Raw genomic sequence first — 22,539 nt, forward strand, 5'->3', positions numbered from 1 at the left:
TCTGCTGTTCTGTGCAGGTTATCCCCAAACAGAGGTGGTGTGGCGCTTTATGTCCGGGATGGCATAGAGTCCAACAGGATAAACATCCTGCATGAAACTAAATGCACAATTGAATCTTTATGGGTAGAAATCCCTTGTGTGTTGGGGAAGACTATAGTAATAGGAGTATACTACAGTCCACCTGGTCAAGATGATGAGACGGACAGTGAAATGCTAAGAGAAATTAGGGAAGATAACCAAATTGGTAGTGCGGTAAAAATGGGAGATTTCAGTTATCCCAATATTGACTGGGTAAATATATCATTGGGACATGCTAGAGAGATAAAGTTCCTGGATGGAATAAATGACAGCTTTATGGAGCAATTGATTCAGGAACTGACAAGAGAGGGAACAATTTTAGATCTAATTCTCAGTGGAGCACAGGATTTGGTGAGAGAGGTAACAGTGGTGGGGCCGCTTGGCAACAGTGATCATAATATGATCAAATTTGAATTAATGACTGGAAGGGGGACAGAAAGTAAATCCATGGCTCTCATGCTAAACTTTCAAAAGGAAAACTTTGATAAAATGAGAAAAATAGTTAGAAAAAAACTGAAAGGAGCAGCTACAAAAGTAAAAAGTGTGCAAGAGGCGTAGTCATTGTTAAAAAATACCATTCTAGAAGCACAATCCAGATGTATTCCACACATTAAGAAAGGTGGAAAGAAGGCAAAACGATCACCGGCATGGTTAAAAGGGGAGGTGAAAGAAGCTATTTTAGCCAAAAGATCTTCATTCAAAAATTGGAAGAAGGATCCAACAGAAGAAAATAGGATAATGCATAAACATTGGCAAGTTAAATGTAAGACATTGATAAGTCAGGCTAAGAGAAAATTTGAAAAGAAGTTGGCCGTAGAGGCAAAAACTCACAGTAAAACCTTTTAAAATATATCCGAAGGAGAAAGTCTGTGAGGGAGTCAATTGGACTGTTAGATGATCGAGGGGTTAAAGGAGCAATTAGAGAAGATAAGGCCATCACAGAAAGATTTAATTATTTTTTTGCTTCAGTGTTTACTGAAGAGGATGTTGGGGAGATACCCGTATCAGAGAAGGTTTTCATGGATAATGATTCAGATGGCCTGAACCAAATCACGGTGAACCTAGAAGATGTGGTAGGCCAGATTGACAAACTGAAGAGTAGCAAATCACCTGGACCGGATGGTATACACCCCAGGGTTTTGAAGGAACTAAAAAATGAAATTTCAGACCTATTAGTAAAAATTTGTAACCTATCATTAAAATCATCCATTGTAGCTGAAGACTGGAGGATGGCTAATGTAACCGCAATATTTAAAAAGGGCTCCAGGGGCGATTTGGGAAATTACAGACCAGTTAGCCTGACTTCAGTGCCAGGAAAAATAGTGGAAAGTGTTCTAAAAATCAAAATCACAGAACATATAGAAAGACATGGTTTAATGGAACTAAGTCAGCATGGCTTTACCCAAGGCAAGTCTTGCCTCACAAATCTGCTTCACTTTTTTTGAAAGAGTTAATAAAAATGTGGATAAAGGTGAACCAGTAGATGTAGTATATTTGGATTTTCAGAAGACGTTGACAAAGTATCTCATGAGAGGCTTCTAGGAAAAGTAAAAAGTCATGGGATAGGTGGCGATGTCCTTGAATACAATTCTGGTTGCCGCATCTCAAAAAAGATATAGTTGTGATGGAGAAGGTACAGAGAAGGGTGACCAAAATGAAAAAGGGAATGGAACAGCTCCCCTATGAGGAAAGACTAAAAAGGTTAGGACATTTCAGCTTGGAGAAGAGACGGCTGAGGTGGGATATGATAGAGATGTTTAAAATCATGAGAGGTCTAGAATGGATTAATGTGAATTAGTTATTTATTCTTTCAGATAATAGAAAGACTAGGGGGCACTCCATGAAGTTAGCATGTGACACATTTAAAACTAATCGGAGAATGTTCTTTTTCACTCAACGCACAATTAAACTCTGGAATTTGTTGCCAGAGGATGTGGTTAGTGCAGTTAGTATAGCTGAGTTTAAAAAAGGATTGGATAAGTTCTTGGAGGAGAAGTCCATTACCTGCTATTAATTAAGTTCACTTAGAGAATAGCCACTGCCATTAGCAATGGTAACATGGAATAGACTTAGTTTTTGGGTAATTGCCAGGTTCTTATGGCTTGGATTGGCCACTGTTGGAAACAGGATGCTGGGCTTGATGGACCCTTGGTCTGACCCAGTATGACATGTTCTTATGTTCTTAAGCAACAGGTTACCTCAGTGCGTCACTTCCATCTTCTTGCCACTAGGGATTCTTTATGTTTATCTCATGCCATTTAGAATTCTGTCACCATTTTTGTCTTCAACATCTCCTCTGGAAGAGCATTCCATGCATCCACCACCTTTTCCATGAAACAATATTTTCTGATGTTGGTCTTGAGTCTACCCCTCTGGACAGTTCTACAGCTTCCTTTCTATTGGAAAACATTTGTTTCTTGTGCATTTTTAATCCCTTTCAGATCTCTCCTCTCCTCTAGGGAATACATATTTAGGTTTTCAAGTCTCATCTCATATGGCTTTTGGTGTGGCCCATGCTCCATTTCGGTTATCTTTCTCTGACTGCTTCTATCCTATCTTTATCTTTTTGGATGAGACCTCCCCATGACCTGTAGAAGGGGAAAAGTACCTACAGAAAAGGCAGGTGCAAATCTCTATGGGTTCTTTTTTCCTAGACAACTTTCAAAAGCCAATTATGCTAGTCATTTCCCTTTGAGAACTGGTGCAAGAATTGGTAAAAATACCCATGAATTTTGCAACTATGTTTGTACTTTTGAAAATTGCCCACCCCCATAGGGTTACATTGATTTTTTTTCCTTTGCTGTTCACATTGCATTTGATTTAGTATTCTAAAAATACAATTTCACAGTGGTTTATCAGGAAAATTATCAAACATACTGTTGTGATTCTGCCTATTATGCAGCCTTCTAACTACCAGAGGTTCCCAAGGAGCTGCTCCTACTTTCTCGCCAGTCATAGCCTCCATGATCCCATGACTCAGCAGGGATCTGCCTATTTAACCCTGCCTCTGGCTTTTCTCACTGCCTTGTCATTGAGTCTTGCTAGCTCTCTGCTTGGCCCTATCCTGCATTGAATTGTACTTTGGCCTTAGACTTTTGCCTTGTTTTGTGGCCTTCTCAGGCCTTCTGCCTTGTCCTGTGGTCTTCTTCTAAGGCCTTCTGCCCTTGCATAATTCTGTGGCCTTTCAGGCCTTCTGCTATAGTCCTGTTAGTATCTTTCTCAAGCCTGCTATCTAGTCTGATGCCTTTGGGCTTTTGTGTTCTTTGTTCTGTTTTGCCCTGTTCTTGTCTTGTTCTGGTCTGTCCCAGCCTTACTCGCACTCAGGTCCAGTGTTCCCATCTGCTCCAGAGTTCCATGCTTACTTGCACCTGATTCCAGACTCCAGTTCCATGCTTGCCTGATTTCAGTTTTGCCTTCTTTGTCTCAAGTCTCTAGCCCTGCACCACCTGCACCTCTACATTAGTCACAGTCTAAATCCTGCCAGCCATCACAACCCAAGGAATCAACCTGTGGGGAAGGTGGCTGGTATAGGCTGAAGATCCTTAGTCCTCTCTGCATCTGTCCTGAAGTCCTGGCCTGCCAATGTGTGTGTGTGTGGGGGGGGGGGGGGGGATCATCAGCCCTAGCCGGGCCCATAGCCATAACACATATATAACTCCTCTCTTGGTTTAAGAATCTCCAATACAGGGGTTACAGCAAGTCTCAGGACCAATTTCACCATCCTGGACCTCACAAATATCAGAGTTCTGACTCTAGGTGCCAGGGTTCTGCTAGCAGGAAGGAGGACCAAGGTTCCAGAGCGCCAGATGGTTTGAGTGGTCTGTTCCACACAGTCTCTTAAATTCCCCACTCCTCAATTTCACAGACTCAATAGGGATTCACTTAAAGCTGAATTTTCAAAAGTTGTGCACATAAAAATCAGCATATACATGTGTAAATTGCATAGACTCATGCATATGTAACCAAGACCACTTTTTGAGTTACTATTAGGTCCTCAGCAGCCTAGTGCAGTTAGGGAATAATTAGGGGAGTATCCATTCATAGACAGCCCTCCCGCTGGCGGAGCTGAAATGGATACCCTTGGTCCTGAGGTTTCAAAGCAGAGCTCTGCAATAGGCTCTGGGGGCAGTATTATTTGGAAGCCATAGAGAGAGGTTTTATTTTCTTAAGTTGTATTTTGGGCCTATATGGAGCTCAGAAACCTTCAGAGACCCCTCCAAGATAAGCCAAAGGGGTTCAACTTCTGTACTCTCCCCATGAGGTGCAGAGTGGCTGCTCTGGGACTAATTTTTGGGATTTTGAACCTTTATTTAGAGGAGCCCTGCTGAAGGGCTGGGCCTTTCCACATCCCAGGGAATGGAGAACCCTGGGCTGAAGATGTCCAATGTTTAGGGAAAATCTGCCCAACAAAGGTGGTGACCAATTGCAGCAGATTCCTGCAGTTATTTAAGCTGGGGAAGAAGATTTGTTTTCCAACATCTCAGAGGAAGTGTTTATTCTGCCCCTCTTCCTGCCCATCAAGGGGACTGGCAAGAACTGCAGTCCACAAGGATTCCTACCACCAAGGATCCTGCCAAAAGATGAATCTACTAACTGTGAGTAAAAAGGTCTACATTTAAGGGAGAATACCCATTTGGTGTCCTCAAAGAGCCCTGAGGGACAGAGACATTAGCTCTGTGCCAAGACAGATTTTTGTGTCATTGGGAGAGATTTCCTGAACATCCAAGGGGGCCTGGCCCAGAGGGACCACTGCACAATCTAATCCAGAAGTGTGGATGGATTCCTGGCTTAATAAAGACTAATCTAAATGAAAGCCCCCACAACACTGTCCTCAAATAGAATATACCAACAGAAAAGAAACAGTGAAATCAAAATTAGTGTTGGAGAAACATGTACGCAATTGTTTATATGAAGGGTATCAGCAAGCCGGGCAAGCGTGTAAGAACACCTAAGACAGGTGGTAGCCCGGACCTCTCTATTATTCACCCAAATGGTATAAAAAAAGTATAGTCATATACTTTCTTTTTTAAGCCCTTTTTTTTTAACTACACATAAATATGCCTATAGGCAAAAGCTTTAGAGAAATCAACGTGATGAAAGAAAAAACAAAATCCCTACGACAGCTGGCATTTTGAATCTCCTGCATCAGGGGGACTTATCTTAAGCAAAGAATCCACAGTCAATCGCTCAATCTGGATCTGTCGATCTCTTTGTGATTCATTGGAGATCTGTCGATCTGTCCATGGGTGTTCCTGGGCGGGGCCACAATTTATGCATGTGCTATTTTATATGAGGCTTAAGCATGTAGATTTCACAGCTTACTCACATTTATTTAGACTGCTCTTTTTCTGGAGTAGGTGATCATAAATATCTTAAAAGTGAAATACTAGGTGGGAAGTTTGGATGAAATGGGGGAAGTTGAGGCTGAAGAGCCAGGAGGATCTTGATGACCTGCAGATGGATTGGGTGAACTGGTAGACTAATTGGTAACACTGATAATTTCATTGCTACCTGCATGTTAGACAATCTAATTTACATGCACAAAATCCAATTTACAGGGGGTTACTGCATGTAAATTACATGGGTAAAATACTTGGGTATAGTAGTTGCATGCCCCATCCAGATAAGTTCCGGCTAAAACAATTCCTTCTCTCAAAAATAGGAAAAAACACAATCAATAAGAACATTCAAAGTCATCTTATTGTGTCAGATCAAGGGTCCATCAAATGTAGCTTAATTGTGCATTGAGTGAAAAATAATTTTTTCCGATTTGTTTTAAATGTGCTACTTGCTAACTTCATGGAGTGCCCACTAGTCCTTCTATTATCTGAAAGCGTAAACAACTGATTCATATTTACCTGTTCTAGTACTCTCATGATTTTGTAGATCTCCATCATATCCCCCTTCAGTTATCTCTTCTCCAAGTTAAACAGCCCTAACCTCTTTAGCCTTTCCTCATATGAGAGTTGTTCCATCCCCTTTATCATTTTGGTTGCCTTCTCTGTACCTTCTCCAGGTCATCAATTCTCTTCAGCCTAATGAATCTGTTTCTGAGCATTGCAATCCCACTTGATTGGTAGACAGACATACAGTCTCTATCCTGCTCCTTCCAGAAAAGGGGAGGGCTTCCCTTCAAGGCTGACCACGTCACAAAGACATTATGCCAAATTCCCTGTAAGACAAAGCACTCTCCTTTTGGCTTCTGTCCAAACAGGAAAACCCCTTCTGGTCTCCCCATTGGCTTGTCTCCAAATAGGAAAACCCTTTCTGGGCACAAAAATAGGATTTCTCCCTGTTATCCCAAACGTATAGGTTGTGGATCCCACTGGGATCACTAGCAAATAGCTTCAGTCCTCTCAAAATTAAAACTACAGCCAAACATGCCTTGAGCGTGCTCAACCCAGTTTAAAAAGGGGAGTATAGCCAATTAGTCACAAAGGCAGGGAAAATTCTTAGAGAAGGTCTACAAAGGAGCAGACCCTCTCCTACAATGGACACCTGTTAGTAAGGGAACGTAGTGCTCCTTACACATATTTTTATATTACTTAGCAATATACCTGATGAGGAACAGCTGCATCTTTTCCAAATAATAATATGCCAAGACAGGTTAAGAAATATCAATATACTATGTTAAAGTTTAGGAATGTTTTCCAACATTTTTTGCAGGATAAATGTATTTCATTACTGTAGGGAGAGATATGGTTTGTAGGAAGGGTGGTAGAAAAGAGTGTGACAGAGCAGGGGCAGAAGCAGGTTTAAGAAAAATCAGATGGGCTCAGTCAGGCGTATGAGGCGATGGCTGTAAGTCTCTTAAGTTCTCAGAGCTTACTGTCTTCATCTTTTTATAATGGATGTCATGGTCAGAACAACTTTGCTTGGAATCCTCATGCAGTCATTTGCTAACAGCCACTATGAACTTGTTTATTCACATTGCTGTAGGTTTTAAAAGGTGAGCACGCGCGTCCATGTGCGTGCGCTTCCCGGTGCGCACACAGGGAAGGGCCAATTTTATAACATGAGTGTGCATGTTATAAAATCCATGGGCCGCGTGCACATGCACGTCAGATTTTATAATCCGCGCATGCATGTGCGGGCGGCACAAGCGGCACACTTTAGAAAAGTATGCACGGCGACAAGATCGGTGCTCTCTCAGTCCACGCCAATTAAGGAGCGGACTGGGAGGGAACTTCCCTACCCCCCCTACCCATACTCCCCTCCCTCTTCCCCTCTCCTCTCCTCTCCTCCCCACCCCCTAAACCCTTTTGCCTACCTTTTCTTTTTTCTCTTTTTTTGCTTACTGCTCCTTTGGAGCAGAAGCGCAAGCTGGCCGACTGCCGGCGCGCGCTTCCCAGGCACAGCGGCAAATGTCCGCTGTACCGCCCGCCTCCAGCCCTGCCCTTCCCCGCCCCCCGGACCACCCCTTTCCTTGGGCCCGGTTCTTCTGTGCATAATGGGAGTTAAGCGTGTGGCCGGGCCCCATTGAAAATGCGCGCGGCGCGAACAAGGCCCGTCCACGCATGTATCCCCTGTTTTTTATGCGCGTGGCCATTTAAAAATTTGGCAGATTACTTATAAGATTAAGTAAATATACCGTACCCCACCCAGAGCTGTGGTCTGTGATTCCTCCTCGGTGAATAGACTTCGGGAGCAGCTGTCCCTGAAATGAGTATTCTTGAAGCTCACCCATGTGAGGTAAAACTGTGCAGGCTTTTATTATTTCAAGAACTAGAGCTGCAGTAAGTGAAATGCACAAGGGTGAACCATAAGTACATTTGAATATAGATACACAGTCAAACCAGTTTCCAGTGATACTCTGCCTAACAGCAATAAGCTATAACTTTAAATCTACTGGTACCAAGGTCCTGTATGCCTTTATATTAGTGAACTGACTGTAACCTTTGAGGGTATATATTTACAGTAATAACTGGGCCCTGTAATATATATATGCATAAACATATACAATTTCCCCTTGGCCCTCATAGCTTAATTTCTGTACTACATATACACATACTTGGGAACTTTTGATTTCCTGTCACCTTGAGGTTGTTGCGTGGGGGGGGGGATGGGAGTGTAAAAGCATATGGCACAAACTCTCTCTCACACTAGCACACGCACATGTTCACTCACATACATACATGCTCATTCTCACACACCCATTCACTTCTCTCTCCTATCCACACACACACACACACAAACACACACACACAAACACGCTTCTTTCCTCTATCATATACATACATGCACTCTCACACACACATACTCTCACTTGTCTCTCTTTTTTCACACTCATGCACACTCATTCCTTTTCCTTTTTTACACATACTTCTCTCTATCTTCCACACACATACTTGCATTCACTCCTCTCCCTTTTCCACATGCACACACACACACATGCACACTTATTCACCTCTCGCCCTCTTCCACGCACACACACACATGCACTCTCAATCTCTCTTCTCAGTTCGAACATCATTTCCCCAGGCCCGCGCTCCAAGCACTCCACTTTCTCCTCCTTCTGCAGCTTCAGGCCCGCTCTGCCCTTCTTTCAATTTCCCTGCACAGCCCAACGCTGCTGCTTGCTTCTCTTCCAGCATCTACAATTTCTTGTTCCCTGTGGGGAAGGGGCTACATCTTGCTCGTTTGCTCCCATTGCACAGTCCCTTCGTCCTCCTGCAGCATGACTGCTGACGCTCCTCCTTCTTCAGACCCGCACTGCTTCAGCCATTTTTTCTTCTGACCTTCTGCAGCAGGGCACCTGGAGTTATTGGATGTTGGCCCGGAGATCTGGCAATTCATTTCGAATTCCGGAGTCTCTGGGCCAAATCCGGAGAGTTCCCAGGTATGCATATACAGTACATAGTCCCTTAACCGCTGGGGTTTGGCAGTAACATAAGATGCCTCCAGTCCCTCTGAGAGCATCAGGCAATAATGAAGATGCAAAAAGCTCAAGTGGGATGTGCAGGGGTGAGACTGGGGATTCATGGGTTAAATTTAGAAACTATAAAGAATTTCGGTTTAACTGTAATCCACAGGCTTTTCATGCTTTTCATGTGGTGATAGATGTCACTGGAATATAGCGTGAGGGTTCACTGGTTTATGCAAGAGCCAAGCTATACCCAGCTAGAGAATGAGAATGTTTAGTCACACTCTCCAAATGACTTCACCAAGTGATGGTCTTCCCTCCGGCCTTCGGAACCTTTATCCTCTACGGCTACGCTGCAGCAAACAGCGTCCCTGTCATGGATCATTCGGATTGGAAGCAGTTCTCATCTGCAACAGCAACAATCGGGTTCCTCCGAGAATTAGCACTGTAACTCCTAGTGAGTTAAAGCTAATCTCTGCCCAAGCCATCCACTAAACCAGGGAACAGCAGACATAAAAGGCAGAGTCACAAGTAGCATTTCTGCTGTCCTATTCTCTCTCTCTCCAACTCCACTCCCAAAAACTGGGGCAGATTTTAAATTTTTGTCCTCTCAGCTTTCTCATTGGTCAGACTCTCCTCTGTATCCCTTTGGCTCTTACAGTCATGTGTTCAGAGTCATAGCGCAGTTCCGTGAGGAAATGGGACAGCCAAGGCCAGCAGAGATTTCAGAAGCAGCAAATCAACAGTATCCCAACTGCATTTTTGTGACAGGCATGAAGGTATAGTGTGACAGCACAAAGAACAGATAAGAGGGCACTACAGTACTATGTAACAAATAATCACTTTTCTGTTCATTTAGGTTATTGGTTGGCTCACCATGGAGTGGATATCCAAATAATAAAATGGGAGATATCTATAAATGTCCTGTTAACTCACACCAAAGCACCTGTGAAAAACTGAACTTACAAGGTAAATTCTGATATGAACATTTTTTGCTTTAATGCTACTGTTTAATCTACAACACATTATGAGAATGGTCAGGAATGAGAAGACTGAATGATTTGGGAGATTGGCATAGGGTAACAGAGCCTTGCTCTAAGTCATTGGTTCAGATCCAGTTTAGGAAGAGGTGATTAAAAGTTATTTCCATCTGAAAGCTGTAAGGTGACCCAGATGAGTTAGCAGTTTCAGCAGTGCTCAGGTATTTACCTCACCATCAGAATTTGGCACCAACTGTCAATGTTGTCGGCAGGCTTAGCATGAAGAATACTGGGGCCAACAACAGTGAACATTATCAGGGAAATGAGCCAGCACTTTGTTAAAGGTTTTCCCACAGTGCCAGCTCATTATATTAATATGCAAATTACTTCACAGCATGAATTTTTGCAAAAATATTTACATGAAACCGCAGACTTTTTCCCCCAAAAAATTAACTACACCTATCTGTGGTGTAGTTAAGTTTCACATAAAATTCTACTTTTGTGAAATTTTGTGTGTGAAATTTTGCACCTGCAAAATTGTTAATGAGCTCATTTACCTGATTTATGAGCTCATTAGATGACTCTGTATACTTTTTGTGAATGGCAAAACTTTAAGCATTAAACCAGCAAATAGTGCAAGCAAAATTTTGCTAACATAATTATGAGTGCTATTTGATGTTTTAACATGGATAACTGCATTTCTGAGCCATTCACTGCTCCATGCATTGGCCCCAATGACTGCACAAACATGGAGACTCAATTATACTCTCATCCTTCGAGGTGGTTCCTCTAAAACCAGGATGGAGAAGCCTGAATTGTTCTGTAGATATATGGAAGACTTCAATTTCCAGCATTATTAATCGGATTGCTTATCACAAGCACCAAATTCACTAGAAAACTTTTAACTTAAGGAAAAGAACTAACCACAAAATGTTGCATTAGAATTAGTTGATCAAATGTGGTCACATTCAAATTTTCAGGAGTGTTGCATGTCTACTACAGAGAGATTTACACACAGGGGCAGGTTGGCCTATCGGGGCTTCGATCATGCCCCAGTGGGCCAGTCCACCCAATCACGTGGTTGTGTTGGTCGCAGCAGCTTCATGACTGCGGAGCCGCTGCAACCAACTCTAGGCTCCCAGTGCTTCTCGCATAATAGGAGCCTTCTGCTATTTATATTTATATTTGGCCCGTTCCGTTGCATTCCCGGTGGGCACTGTAGCCTCCCGTAGCCAGCAAGAAACCTGACGGCCGAAAACGTGATTATAGCAGCACTTAGTCCCCTTCTGCTGTCTGTGCATTTTTCACGAGTTCCCTATCCTCTCACAGCTCTCCTAGATCCTCTCCCTCACCTTCAGTCACTCCACGGCTCTACCTCTCGGCGGGAGGCAGTCAAGAGGCAGAGGCAGGGAGGAGAGGCAGCTGAAAGTGGGGGAGAGGATCCAAGAGAGCCACGAACGGATAGGGAACTGCTCCTTGTGTCCTCTGCCGATTCAACCTCTGCTGCGGGCCCTGGCAAAACAAAATAAATAAATAAATAAAATAAACAGTGTACTGAGGTTTGCAGCCTGTGATTCCCATAGTAGGAGGCACAATTTCTATAGCAACATGCACCCACAGAGACACCATTATCCCAGGCCTTTGCCTGGACCCCCTAACCATCAATAAGTGAGTATAAAGTTTTTTTTATTATTCTCAACAGTTGCTGCAGCTTTTAAACCATGGAAGAGGGAGAAGAGAGAGTGCGTGAATGACAGGGCATTTGTGTCAGCAGTCAGTGTCTGTGTAAGTATGTATGTGTGACTGATCATTTGTGTGTGTGTCAGTGTATGTGTGACTGATTGTGTATGTCAGCATGTAGGTGTGATAGTGTGTGTATCAGCATATGATAGAGTATGTGTGACTGCTCATGTGTGTCAGCATCTCTATCTGAGAGTATATGTGTGATCATGTGCGTGTGTGACTGATCGTGTGTCAGTGAGCATGTAAGAATGTATGTGTGACTGATTATATGTCTGTCAGCATCTGAGAGTATATGTGTGATCATGTGTGTGTGTCAGCATGTGAAAGTATGTGTGATTAATTGTGTGTCAGCGAGTATGTGTGAAAGTGCGTGTGTGATCCTATGTGTGTCAGCATGTGCTGACACACATAGGATCACATAGGATGAGTGAGTGTATGTGTGACTGTGTGTGTCAGGGATCATGTGAGTATGGGTTAGACAGTGCATGTATATGAAACCCTCAACAATCTCAAGGTGTTTGGAATCAAACGTTCCTAGGGGAAAGCAGGGGATTCTTTTTCCTTATTGCTTTTAATTATTGGGTGTTTGATGTGCCTGTTGTTTTGAAATATTTTATTCTGGTTTGGGACATTTTTTTTTTAAGTGTTTTTAATTATTGGATATTTTATGTAGTTGTATTGAAATATGTATTCTTTTTATTAATATGATTTTACAATTATGATTGATTTATATTTCTTGATTTTATTGTTTGTTGTATGCGGAATGGTGGCTATTCTGCTTTTCCATTGTTGTACTGTATACCTAGTATGACGTGTTATGATTTCCAGTTCAGTTTAGGTCTGTACATTTCTATTTTATACTTTAAGGTCTCTTTATTCTATGTTTGGTGAGGGTCTTTCTGTGTTCTGCACAGGTGACCGATATGAGGTATTCTGTTAGCATGTAGTTTCTGTGTAGATTGCTCTAGATCCCTATCTTCTGTTTTCCTAATAGGAGGTGTATTGGTGTTTTAGGGCCTGATGTAATATTTGCATAGTTGCCTTTTCTTAGGTAGGGTTGTTACTGTTTTGAGTGCTGGCAGTTAATGTTATTTTGGTTTGGAAAGTTTGCTATATTGTAATTCAGTTTACTCAAGGGTTTCTGAGGGCCAAGCCCACACCCAACATGTGTAACATATGGGCTCCAAGAGTCTTTTTTTTTTTTGCAGGGTTCTCTGGTTGGCCTTACTGCAGTGCATGTAAATATAAAATGCATGTTGCTGTATATAATATTTTTCCTCAGAAAACTCTACTTTGAATATATTTTTCATGTAGAATCTGCTAAACATAATCTATAATTATGTGTGGGCAGGGTGCAAGGCTATAAAGTTCACCTAGGGTACCTTACACTCATGCACCAGCCCTGGTGGCTGTACTGGCTTCATATGGGAAAGCAGGATTCCATCTCAAATTGTGCTGCTTTGGTTCTGTGGATGTCCCCAGTCTTAGCTGCAGCAATAATGTGAGCAGTCTCAGCCATAGCCAAATTTTCTTTTTTTAACCCCAGAAGAAGCCAGCAGAATGGATTACTTCTAGTCCTCCCTCCCCTAAAGTAGGTAGGCAGAGCGCAGAGCCTGGAGAGCCATAACTGTAAAAGCAGCAGACTCCATAGTACATGGTCAATGGGAATGCACTAGGGGACCAGAGAAGTGGAGACAAGCTACAGTCACAGAAAGGGAAGGGGTGAGCCAGGAGGAAATGCCTTGCATTCAGGCCGATACAGTAAGGAGCGGTAGGAAGAGCTGCGTTAGTGCCGGGCGCACCCGCGGTTGCCGCACGCACAGTCCGGCTCACCTACCGCTCGATACTGTATTTAAATAGCTTGCAAATGCAAGCTGTGTCCAAGAAGCGCCGTGAAGCGTTAGGCCCGTGCAACCCATTTTACTGTATAGAGCGCTATACAGTATCCTGGGTGCGCTGGACTAACGCTTCACGGACACGCTGGTATCTGTCATTTCAAATGTCATTTCAAATGACATTTGAAATGACAGGTACCAGGAAGTGGACGGTTCTCCTACGCTCAGGATTGCCAGTCCTCTCTCCCCTCCTCCCCAAGCAAGGCGCGTAAGCAGCCCTGCTTGGGGAGGAGGGGCGAGAGGAGGGGAGAGAGGACTGGCAGTGTAAAGCAACGAAGGGACTTACTTTTCTTGCAGCCCCCCTCCGGAGACGGACATCGGCGGAGACAGACCGCGGCTCCCCTGCCTCCCGGGGGGCAGCCGGGGGTGAAGATGGATGCCTGCACGGGCGAAAGCGGCCCCTGTGCGTGCAATTGGGCCGCTCAAGGCATGACGCGCCTTGCTTCGGGAGGAGGGGGAGAGAGGACTGGCAATCCCGAGCGTAGGAGAACCGTCCACTTCATTGCTACTTTTCGCTTTTTCGATTTTTTCCGCTTTCATTGCTTCGGGAGGATGGGCTGCCCCGGAGACCAGCACCGGAGGCAGCACCGGGGGCAGCCACCGGGGCAGCCGGGCAGCCCCGGAGACCAGCACCCATGGATGCGGCCAGGGCAGGTGAGCGGGGGCTGGGGGAAAGTTTGCCGCCTACCCTTGCCCCTGCCTCTAACGCAGGGGTAACAGTAGGCGGTAAGTTAGCAGGTTAAACCCGCGGCAAAACTGCAGGTTAAAAAAGTGATAGTCGGGGCGCGCGTTACTGTATGGGAGGGAATAGCTAATTCGATCGTTTACATCTAATATACATGCCGCGGGCGGAAGGGGTTACCCGGTGATTTAAAGAGGCGGTAAGAATGGGTTAAAGGGGATAGTGTATCGTGGGTTGGACTAACGCGGCCGAAAAGTGAGTAGAAAGCGGGATAGGAGCAGGGTAATCGCGGCCGCACTTTACTGTATTGACCTGATTGTTAGTAAGAATTCTGTTTCATGTGGCTGGGCTGAGCTCTGAGCTGGCTGTGGAACCAGTGAGTCTCCTGGAGAGACAGGGTAAAGAAAAGGGGGGGAGGGGGGTAAAGGGAAAAGGATGGGGTGCTGCAGGCTGGGGAAAGGCTGGCAGTAAGCAAAATTAATGTCTCCCTCACAATATACTAAGGGATAGATTTTATAAAGTTGCGCGAGGGCGTCCATGTGCACGTGCTCCTCGGTATGCGCACATGGACATTACAGAAATCTCATCTTTGGGTGAGTTTCCTCACTCCGAAGGTCATCAAATTCTCAGATAATTTTCAACATAGACTCAACAGCCTGATCTAGCCAACTTGACTCTTAATGATGTAATTTTATATTTTATATTTTTTTCTTTGGCCATTAAATTTTATCAAACTGAGTATCTGAATGGCCTCTAACCAGCCTGTGAATACTGATGAACTAAGCAGAGAAAAACTGCTGTTTGTTGTGATAGCACAAACTATTCTCCCATTTAGCATATGATACAGACTTTGCAAAGATTCTCATCATTGCAAATAGGAACATTTTGCACATGTTAATTTATTTAAAATTCTTTTCTATACTGTACTCTCCTGTGATTACAGCAGTTCACAATCAAAGAAAATATATAAAAATAACATCATAACAGAAGCAATACAATAAACGAAGTAGAGTAAAATACAAAAATTTAAGCCTTTTTTGCTGCGTACTGCTTAAATGCCAAGATCTTAAAATGTAAAGATGCTAAATATAATTTTCTTTCCTGTATGCCAGTTTAGACACATTACTGATTGGTTGCAAAACTGTATTTTAATTAGAGTTGCTGCAGCACAAAATTATGCAAAGCAGCTCATTAACTATTAGCACACAAAATTGTAAAATAGTAAAACTGCACGCAAAATAGACTTTGGAAAGCCCATTTTGCAAAAACTTTAACTATACCTCAGGGACATGTATTTATACTTTTTACAAAATTTGTGGTAGAAAAACTAAGCATGCTGTTTTTGTACCAGGCTTATTTGCATACAAGGGATGGTAACTTTTAAACAGGCACATGTGCATTGGCCCACACCCAGGGACACGGCCATTTTATAACAGGCACACATTTATAAAACAGCCTGACCATGTGCACGTGTGCACAATTTTAAGTGGATGCACACAAATAACACTTCAACTGCGTAAGTGGGGGGATTTTAAAAGACATACACGCTGACACCGAGACTATCCATAAGGCTTGCACACTAGATAGGTATTTATATCTCTATGGGAGGCCCACCTAGTACTCGAGGTGAGGTTTAGGTATTAGTGTAGGGGTTAGGGGCCACTTTGACATTCAAAGTGAGATGTACGAAAGAACAGTGCTCTCTTGTGAAGATTTGATGACCTTCGGAGTGAGGATACTCACCCAAAGTTGAGATTCGTGCAATGTTCTCTCAACCTAGCTTGATAGACTCTTTCTTTCTCTCTCTCAGGCACTCATGAAAAAGTTATTGCACTTCACATAGGTATTATTGCAATAAACTACCAATTACCATAAAACACACCCCTTTTCCTATCGCATGTGATATTCAGTGCATTTTGATAAATCCAGGCCTGAGCTTCTAATGAAATAAGGCTTGCACAGGCCACTGTTATTGGAGTCTTGGGCTATTCCACATCAAAAATCACAGTTACATGAATGTTTTTTTTTTTTCTGAAAGGTTGTTTATTATTGTGCAATAGAATTATATGTCTTTGGATTTATATTTCAACAGAGCTGAATCTTTTGGTTGGTTTTAATAAAATGCTCCTTTAAAACAGTGGATTCATTTTATTCTAATTCTATCTTTGTTTCTTTTGTTCACATTTATTTTTAATTAGATGTAACAAGCATTCAAAATGTTACGGAGATAAAAGGAAATATGAACCTTGGTTTGACTTTGATAAGAAATGCAAAAACAGGAGGGTTTTTGGTAAGCATTCATGCTATTCTTGCACAGAAAGAAAAAAGTGAGTTAGTTACCATGCATGCTTCTCCCAGGTCCTTCTACTAATTAACTTATGCACTGTTCAACCTTATGAAATTTAAGTCCAAAAGAATAATTTCTCCCTCTTTTTCTGCACTTCTAAGCTATACCTATGTATTATGCAATTCCCAGCTTTCAATCCAAAACCTGGTGTTTTTGTTTTATAGGCTAATGTTGCAACAGGCTGAGATTTCCATACCATCTTTCACTTATAAAAAAATTAAATCATATCACACGTAGTGCATTAAACTCATTGTTTGTTGTTCTCCCTTGCCTGTGCATTTTCACCAATAAAATAGGACAAATCACTAAATGCTTAATAAAAGGAGAATAACAGATGACCAGAGCAATGTAGCAGACAGCTCTGAGTAGCAGGAAGCAGATATAATGCGGTTTGTAATTTCATGGCAGTGGGGACACATTGACAACTGTCATGCAAAGAATGTCCTACATGTAAACAGTCTGATTTTCCTTACTGTTTCCTATATATGTGAAATCTGCAGTCTTAGCCATCCTCTGTCCATGGGTGTAGCGTCCATACTGTCCCGGCCGGCCCCCACCCAGACCTCGCCCCCTGCCCACCCCTTTCACTGACCCCGGCTCTTCCGCACGTACCAGGAGATACACGCATGACCAGGCTGTTTCGAAAATGCGCTCGGCATGCACATGGCCCAGCCACGCATGTATCTCCCGCTATTTGCACCTGCCGACTTTAAAAATGTAGCCGATAATGTTTGGCAATCGAAGGAGTCTTTTTGCTGAGGTGACACCAGAATTTGAATACATTTTTTTTCATGTTGTATTATAATGTGCTAAATAGCAAGTGTAATTGTGTGTGCATAGTTTTTTATTTAGACACATGGAAACAGCAAATTTTCTGGTGCACTACTAATTTCAGCAGTTACCCTACGTCCCTGCCTCTGCCATTCTATGCAGTCAACCAGTGGATAACACTGGAACTCTTGAACCTTTGTCCAGTACATTCCAAGATTTTGTCTCTTTCCTAATGCCAGTGTTCATGACCCTCACTGCCCCCAGAAAAGGCACCACACACCTTTCCTGGACCACAGTAGGGTGTATCACAATATGAGGGAAATTTTGTAACATTATGCATAAATTAGCTGGCAAATATGTGCAAAAGTTACACCAGTTTTCAAAGAACATAAGACTTTCCAGACTGGGTCAGATCAAAAGTCCATCAAGCCCAGTATCCCGTTTCCAACAGTGGCCAATCCAGGTCACAAGTACCTGGCAGGATCCCAAGGGATAGATAGATTCCAAGCTTCTTATCTCAAGAATAAGTAGTGGATTTCTACAACTCTACCTTAATAATGGTCATTCGACAGCACTGAATGAACCTCTTTCTCTAAGGGGGTCATTTTGTAAGCGTATCGCACGCAAAAAGGGACTTTTCGCGTGCGATAGCTAAATAGGGGCGGAGTCGGGGCGGTGTCGGCACCGGAAGAGGAGGAGTCGGGGCGGCGAGGGGGTGGACGCTGTGGAAACTTCGCTGGCAGCGATAACATAAGCCGTCAGTAGCGCGCCCAATAGCACCACCTTTGACGGTAGTGCTATTGGATGTGAAAGCCGTCAGCGATAACACCGCGCAGGGTGCGATTGCTGCTGGCTTTCTCAGGCCCGCCCCCCGCTTCGCCCCCCAGCCCCCCGTTACCGCGAAATTCAGAGAGTTCTGCATCGTTGGGAAAATCCAGTCCTTAGCTAGTAGTGCTTTTGCTCTAATAAGCATATTAGATGTTGCCTCGGGCATCTTCTGAATCTTTTTTTGTCCAAGCACCAGCACAGATATGAACCTACCTCTCTGTTTTTTTCTGTGAATATCTTAAAAACTTTTTTCTTTAAAGTTGCCTTGCTGCCTTAGCAACCTCCAAACAACACTTTTCAGTGCAAAAAACACAAGAGAAGTAAAATTAAGAAAAATTTTACTTCACCATTGTCCGTTAAGAAGAAACCTACAGTGACTGGGTTCAAGGACTGTATTTATAGAAAGAGAATGTATGTTACTGATGGACATAACTTACATGCAGAAGTCCATTTTGAGAATTATCCTAGCAAAACTACATGCAGACAATTACACCTATTTTTTTGTGTTAATAGTTTGGCTGAAGTCCTAATCCTGTCCAGACTCCAGCCCCTGGAATCTCTCTCTTTCCCTTGTGCTTGTAAAATTATGTACATACAAATGTGAATTTTAAGAGATGTGTAGGCAAGTAGTGCATATTCACGCTACTGCAATTTTACAAACCTCGCACATACATACATAAATACCGGTGCATGAATATCTTTGCTCGTGGAAAATAGGGGTGGGGTTGGGATAGGACAGGGACATTCCGGTGTGGGGCCAACATTTACGCTCATAAATTCTGATATTATAACCTGTGAACGCAGCACATTTACCTGCCTATATGTACTTCTGTTAATTATCAGGCATGTCAGAATAAAACTCTTTACCGCCAAATACTGACTGGGCGAGGGTTTTGGATAAACTGGTGTGAGTGCAGGCTGAAGAGCCTGAGGGGTTTCGATGATCTAGAGATAGACTGGGAAAACTGGTGGACTAATTGGTAAAACTGGGAAATTCCTTCATGTCCGCATAAAGGTGAATTTTAAAAGACCGACGTGCATCAAAACCAAGAGAAACAAGAATATGTTGGGCCAGCGCGTGCCAAGTGGATTTTCAAAACCACCCCAGTACCCGTATATCACTTGCTGCACGCACAAAAGAAAAGTTCCCAAAAAAGGGCAGGGCATAGGTGTGGTCTGGGCATGGCATGGGCATTCCTAGATTTCAATTTCAATTTAGTTCGTAAGTACTTACTTGCCCAGGCATGCGTCGGGGTCCCCTGCGTGTACCTTTGCTTCTGCTATGGAGGATGAATAAGAAATAAAATTAAGATCGGTGGGCTTTTAAAGGTCGGCGCTAGCAGGGGAGAAGGGAGGCTTTTAAACTAAGGGGGTTTGAAAGTCCTATTCCTTACCTGGGCAAATTGGGAATAAACTGGGAAAACTGGTAATGGCGTCAGCGTGCATATCTATTAAAATACCCCCATGTGTGCATAGGCGCACGTCCACTTTAAATTGCCCGCACATACGTGCGTGTTCAGGATTATTTATAACATTCATACATATACGTGCGTATGTTATAAAATGATCGCATCCATGGGCATAGGCCGACAAATGGGTGCACATGTGCACCCATGCGCCCATTTGAAAGATACTGTTATAAAATGTGCTGACTTGTGAGAATAAAAGCTGACAGGTCCTAAGGAAATACACAAATAACGTTTCCTTATATAACTGCTTCAAATTAGAAGAACACATATGCACATTAGACATATTTTATATAATACGTGCACACTTGCGTGGACAATATACAATTCTAGCGCATGTGTGCTCGAACCCACATAACCATGAATATGGGCACAAGCATTCGATTTAAACTTACTATCCCTGTGTATATGCTCACAATATTCTATGGGGTAGATTTTAAGAGGTACGCCCAATTTTATAACATGCACGCACAAAGGGGTGCACAATTGTGCACCTTGCACACACCGAGCTGCGCTGCCTTCTCCCGATCCCTACCCCTCACCCCACCTTCCCTTCCCCTTCCTCCCCCGCCCTTTTCCCCCTAGTTTTTTCTTATTTTAACTTTTGTTGTAAAACTTACTTCAGCCCTGGGGCTGAAGTTGCGCGCGCAGGCCAACTGCCGGCGCATGATTCCTGGCACACCAGCAAATGACCGCTTTTCCGGGAGCCTCTGACCCCGCCCCCAGACCACCCCACCCCCTCCCCACCACCTTTTGCAAACCCCGGGACTTACATGCGTCCCAGGGCTTTATGCACGTCACCGGGCCTTTTGAAAATAGGCCCGGCGCGCGTAACCTTTTGAAAATCAATCTGGCCCTATGTGTATCAGTTGCAGGCCTACATTTGTCAATAGGCACAACAGGGACTAGGGGGCACTCCATGAAATCAGCAAGTAGGCCGTTTAAAACAAATGGGAGAAAATTCTTTTTCACTCAACGCACAATTAAGCTCTGGAATTCGTTGCCAGAGTATGTGGTTAAAGCATCTGTTACGCCCTTCGGTCACAGATGGCTATGACCACTAATGCTTACCGCTTTTGCTGCTACATTATCATCCTTTGGACGAATGGCAGCCTCCGCCAACCAGCCTGGCGTTCCTGGGATGGTGTGGGCGCTGCCGACCACCATCTTGGTCCAAGAATCACTTAGGCATGCATGGGCCACTCTTGTACACGTCAGGGTGGGAACCTCAGGGGACGCCTGGATGATGTCACCCACCTCCGGTACTTAAGCTAGTTGGCCCTTCACTTCTACGAGTTAGCAAGGAGATCATTCTTGCTGAATTCCGCTCCTTGGACTTCCGGTTCCAGTTCCTACGTTGGCGTGAGACACTCTGGGTACCCACTCCTCGGGGGCCCTATCTCTTCTCTGGTCATCCGCTCCTCGGAGGATCCTCTGCCTTGAACTGCTATCGGTTCCGGAACCTCTCCTGGAGTACCTAATTCTATGGACTTCTATTGTCTAAACCTCATTCTGGGATTCACTGCGGTGTACCCCATGCTTCCGGCCACTACCACTTCTTCCCTGAAGGAACCACTCCGGTATACCCTGCCTACAGGTTATTGCTGCACTTCGGATAGCTTCTCATTTCCATCTCTGAGACTCATCCCCAGTGTACCCCACTCCACGGGCCACTACCGGATAGTCACATCTGAGACACCATCATTGGGTATACCCCCTGCTCTGAACTTTACTTTCTGCTCCCTGCTCCACGGGTTGTGTCTCTCTCTACTATCAATAAGACTCTATTCCACAGCTGTGTCTGACGTTGCTGAGACCATGCCTACCGGCGGTGAGACTCACAGAGCTCCTCCTTGTGGGCAGAGACACCTCTCACCTCGGCCCAGGGTTTCACACTAGTACCAAACATAACAGCATCTAGTGTAGCTGGGTTTAAAGAAGGTTTGGATAGGTTCCTGGAAATTAAGACTATAAACTGCTATTGATCAATAGGAAATTGCCACTGCTTGTTGCCAGCATTAGTAGCATGGTATCTATTTAATGTTTGGATACTTGCCAGATACTTGTGACTTGGATTGGATTGGAGACAGGATACTGGGCTTGATGGACCCTTGGTCTGTCCCAGTCTGGCATATCTTATGTTATGTTCTTATGTAGGTTTCAAAAATCAGTGAAGGGGAGGGGGGAAAGAACAGGCTAGCTGAAAAATTGCTGCCTTTCAGCTGTGCCAATCTCACTCAGCAGAAAACAGCCCTCTGTTTCCTGGGTCATCCTCTCCCCTCCAAGATAGCATGCAAAAACATAGGAGGGAAGTGGATAAGCCTGGAGCAGACATAGCAGAGCAAAATAAGAGCTACACTGCTCTCTAATCCAGGCCTTCCCATTCTGTCAGAGTAGACAAAGCAAAAAGTGATCATTTTAGGGATATTAGAAGAGGATGAATAGAGGATCACTGGGGGTTGAGGAAAGGATATAGATATAGATGTATGATTGTGTGTGTGTGTGTGTGTGTGTGGGTATGAGAGTGTGTGTTTGTGTGTTTGTATCAGGGTTTCCCAACCCTCTCCTGGAGGCACACCTAACCAGTTGAGTATTCAGGATATCCATAATGAATACACATGGAGATCTATTTGCATACATGGGAGACCCAGGGTATGTAAATGTATCTCATACATATTCTTTATCATTTTCCTGGAATTTTATATTTTTGGGTGCTGAAATGAAAAAGACTTGGAAGATACATGATAGAAGAGAGAGACAGAGAGAAAAGGAAAGAAAAGGGAAAAAAGAATTAAAGTCAGGAAAGAGCTGGAAAAAATGAATGAAATAAGTAAAGATATAGTTAGAGAATAAAAAGCAAAAGAAATTAGTAAGATGAACTTAACA

At 43.6% G+C, this 22,539-nt stretch overlaps 1 protein-coding gene across 1 annotated transcript in view; it reads left to right on the forward strand.

Annotated features, from left to right (window-relative positions):
- LOC115082231 (integrin alpha-2-like) overlaps positions 1 to 22,539 on the forward strand; it is a gene marked incomplete at its 3' end in the record, with an annotated part of 105,025 nt that overhangs the window by 53,110 nt on the left and 29,376 nt on the right. Inside the window, exons 3-4 of the mRNA XM_029586487.1 lie at positions 9,801 to 9,910; positions 16,440 to 16,531. Of these exons, the coding sequence (XP_029442347.1) occupies positions 9,801 to 9,910; positions 16,440 to 16,531 (202 nt within the window). The remainder of the gene's footprint in view (positions 1 to 9,800; positions 9,911 to 16,439; positions 16,532 to 22,539) is intronic.

This window comes from Rhinatrema bivittatum, unplaced genomic scaffold (genome assembly GCF_901001135.1).
Source record: "Rhinatrema bivittatum unplaced genomic scaffold, aRhiBiv1.1, whole genome shotgun sequence".
In the NCBI taxonomy this organism is placed as follows: Eukaryota; Metazoa; Chordata; class Amphibia; order Gymnophiona; family Rhinatrematidae; genus Rhinatrema; species Rhinatrema bivittatum.